At 27.0% G+C, this 2,782-nt stretch overlaps 1 protein-coding gene across 2 annotated transcripts; it reads left to right on the top strand.

Annotated features, from left to right (window-relative positions):
• LOC110263470 (CLAVATA3/ESR (CLE)-related protein 4A-2-like) lies at positions 945-2,340 on the top strand. 2 transcript variants are annotated; one of them, XM_021104784.1, is made up of 2 exons: positions 945-1,988; positions 2,108-2,340. In XM_021104784.1, the coding sequence occupies exons 1-2, from the start codon at positions 1,000-1,002 to the stop codon at positions 2,109-2,111; spliced, it is 993 nt and encodes a 330-aa protein (XP_020960443.1). In that variant the 5' UTR covers positions 945-999; the 3' UTR covers positions 2,112-2,340. The 2 variants fall into 2 exon arrangements, with proteins under 2 accessions (XP_020960443.1, XP_020960444.1); XM_021104785.1 differs by having other exon boundaries at positions 945-1,508; positions 1,785-2,340.

Below are 2,782 nucleotides of genomic sequence, written 5' to 3' on the forward strand. Positions count from 1 at the left end.
ATTAAATTCTCTTTATTTTATACATGTACAAAGTTATAATTTCTTATATTATTTACTCATTTGTCCTTAATTTGGTACTTTTAATTCAATCTTTTTTATTCAATTAGATGTTATTGAACTCTTGATTAAAAAAGAAAAACTTATATCATGGTCAAAAATAATGGGAAGTGACCAGTACATTATGATTGATCTTTATGATTTGTAGCATGTAAAAATTTTAATATTTAAATATGAATATTTTTTTTGGTAATAATTATGTATTGTGGTGCAATTCTTTTTTCTTTATGTATTACTATTTACTCTTTTAATTCTCGCTTTCATTTAAAAATGAGAAAAAAATAAGATGTACACTATAAGATCAATTTACAATCAAATTACTTGATCATCTATATAATCACCAAGCAACCAAATACATAATTCATTCTCTAATTTATAAAATTTAACGAAGACATTGGTAAATATATTGGTTTCACATTTATTTATATATTTTATTTATTTATGTTATATTTGTAATTATATTATATTTATTTTTATCAATATATTTTTTTTAAAAAAATACCATTAGTGTTAGCACATGGTGTATTAAATAAATTAAATGATAAAAATACGTAACAATTTTTTTTTCAGTCAAGATTCAGTAAAATACTATAATAAAGTGGAGAAAAAAATGTAATATTATACCAAAAATTTTTTTTTAAATCATAATTGTAATTTATGATTGAAATCATAATTTAAATATTTTAAACGNAATATTAATTAAAAGCATTAATTACTATTATTTCTCAATATATTTTGTAGCGACCACAACGGAATAATAAATTGATGATGACAAAATATTAATGAGCTTTGTTGACCAAAATAAAAAAAAAATTGTTAGGTGTATAAACGTGTAGAGGTTAACAACTCTAGTCTCTCTATATATAGGTGCTTGTATTTGTTGTATTCAATATATTTAGTATTCACAAATACAAGTACCGTTTCTTTATTTGTTTGTAAGAGATGGCAAACTTGCACATGAAATTTTCTCTAATAATATGGTTGATGGGAGTTTCTCTCTTAGTATCGCTCAATGATAGTGGATTGAGCACAGCAAGCCCTAATGGAAACCATGAAAGTTCTCTGCAAACCAATGATGATGTTCATCATGTTGCCAGAAAAGTTTCAAATGATCCAAATCTGTTGTCACATTACAATAAGCAAACTGAAAGCTTATATCATATTCAAAGAGAAAGTCCAGATGGTCCAGATCCACGTCATCATGGCGGGTTTATACAATCCAAAAATGTTGATCAGAAAGTTTCAAATGATCCAAATCTGTTGTCACATTACAATAAGCAAACTGAAAGCTTATATCATATTCAAAGAGAAAGTTCAGATGGTCCAGATCCACGTCATCATGGTGGGTTTATACAATCCAAAAATGTTGATCAGAAAATTTTAAATGATCCAAATTCTGTATCGGATTACTACAAGCAAACTGAAAGCTTATATCATATTCAAAGAGAAAGTTCAGATGGTCCAGATCCACGTCATCATGGTGGGTTTATACAATCCAAAAATGTTGATCAGAAAATTTTAAATGATCCAAATTCTGTATCGGATTACTACAAGCAAACTGAAAGCTTATATCATATTCAAAGAGAAAGTCCAGCTGGTCCAGATCCACGTCACCATGGCGGATTTATACAATCCAAAAATGTTGATAAAAAAATTTTAAATGATCTAAATCCAGGGTCGCATTACTATAAGCAAACTGAAAGCTTATATCATATTCAAAGAGAAAGTCCAGCTGGTCCAGATCCACGTCACCATGGCGGATTTATACAATCCAAAAATGTTGATAAAAAAATTTTAAATGATCCAAATTCTGTATCGGATTACTACAAGCAAACTGAAAGCTTATATCATATTCAAAGAGAAAGTCCAGCTGGTCCAGATCCACGTCACCATGGCGGATTTATACAATCCAAAAATGTTGATAAAAAAATTTTAAATGATCTAAATCCAGGGTCGCATTACTATAAGCAAACTGAAAGCTTATATCATATTCAAAGAGAAAGTCAAGCTGGTCCAGATCCACACCACCACCACCCCCAGTTTATACAATCTAAAACTTCAAAATGACAATCATATCAAAATATTGAATCCAAAAAATGTGGATTCAAAATATGATAGCTATATCCATTCATGAATAATGACATATTTAGTCTGCTTAGACTTCTAGAGAGCTTGTAAACATGCTCAATTTGAGCTTTCCTTATGTGTACTTTGATACTGAATTAATAAGCAAGCTTTATAATAAATTCAAAAATATTAATAATAAACAAAGAACTCTATCATCATCATATTCCTATTTCAAGTTTAATTTTTTACTTTCTAACTTGTTGACACTTTTAGCCAATGATGATCATAAATATAGTCAAGAGGGGTTAATTAAATAATAAAATTAATGATAAATTTTTGCCAAAGAAAACTTCAACTTTTTATGTCTTATAAACAAATTTCAAGTTTTACATTATGTTTAATATTTTTCACATTACCTAAAATAGAGATAATTAATGTGCTCTAAATATAACCTTAAATAGCAAATGCATTAACTATGGATGAACCTATGTACAAACTTGTGAGGATAAATGATTCCACTAAAAAGATATATCTATACATATATTTGTCTCTACTAAAGAATTATGTTTGTCCCCCACATTAAAATAAAAATGATCTTATTAATTATTTTATTAAATTTAATTTCACATAATAATAAAAAAAATTTATCAAATTTTTA

Source organism: Arachis ipaensis, chromosome B06 (assembly GCF_000816755.2).
Source record: "Arachis ipaensis cultivar K30076 chromosome B06, Araip1.1, whole genome shotgun sequence".
Taxonomy (NCBI): domain Eukaryota; kingdom Viridiplantae; phylum Streptophyta; class Magnoliopsida; order Fabales; family Fabaceae; genus Arachis; species Arachis ipaensis.

Coding starts and splice junctions, on each gene's coding strand:
- LOC110263470 (XM_021104784.1), top strand. CDS start 1,000: ATGGCAAACTTGCACATGAAATTTTCTCTAATAATATGGTTGATGGGA.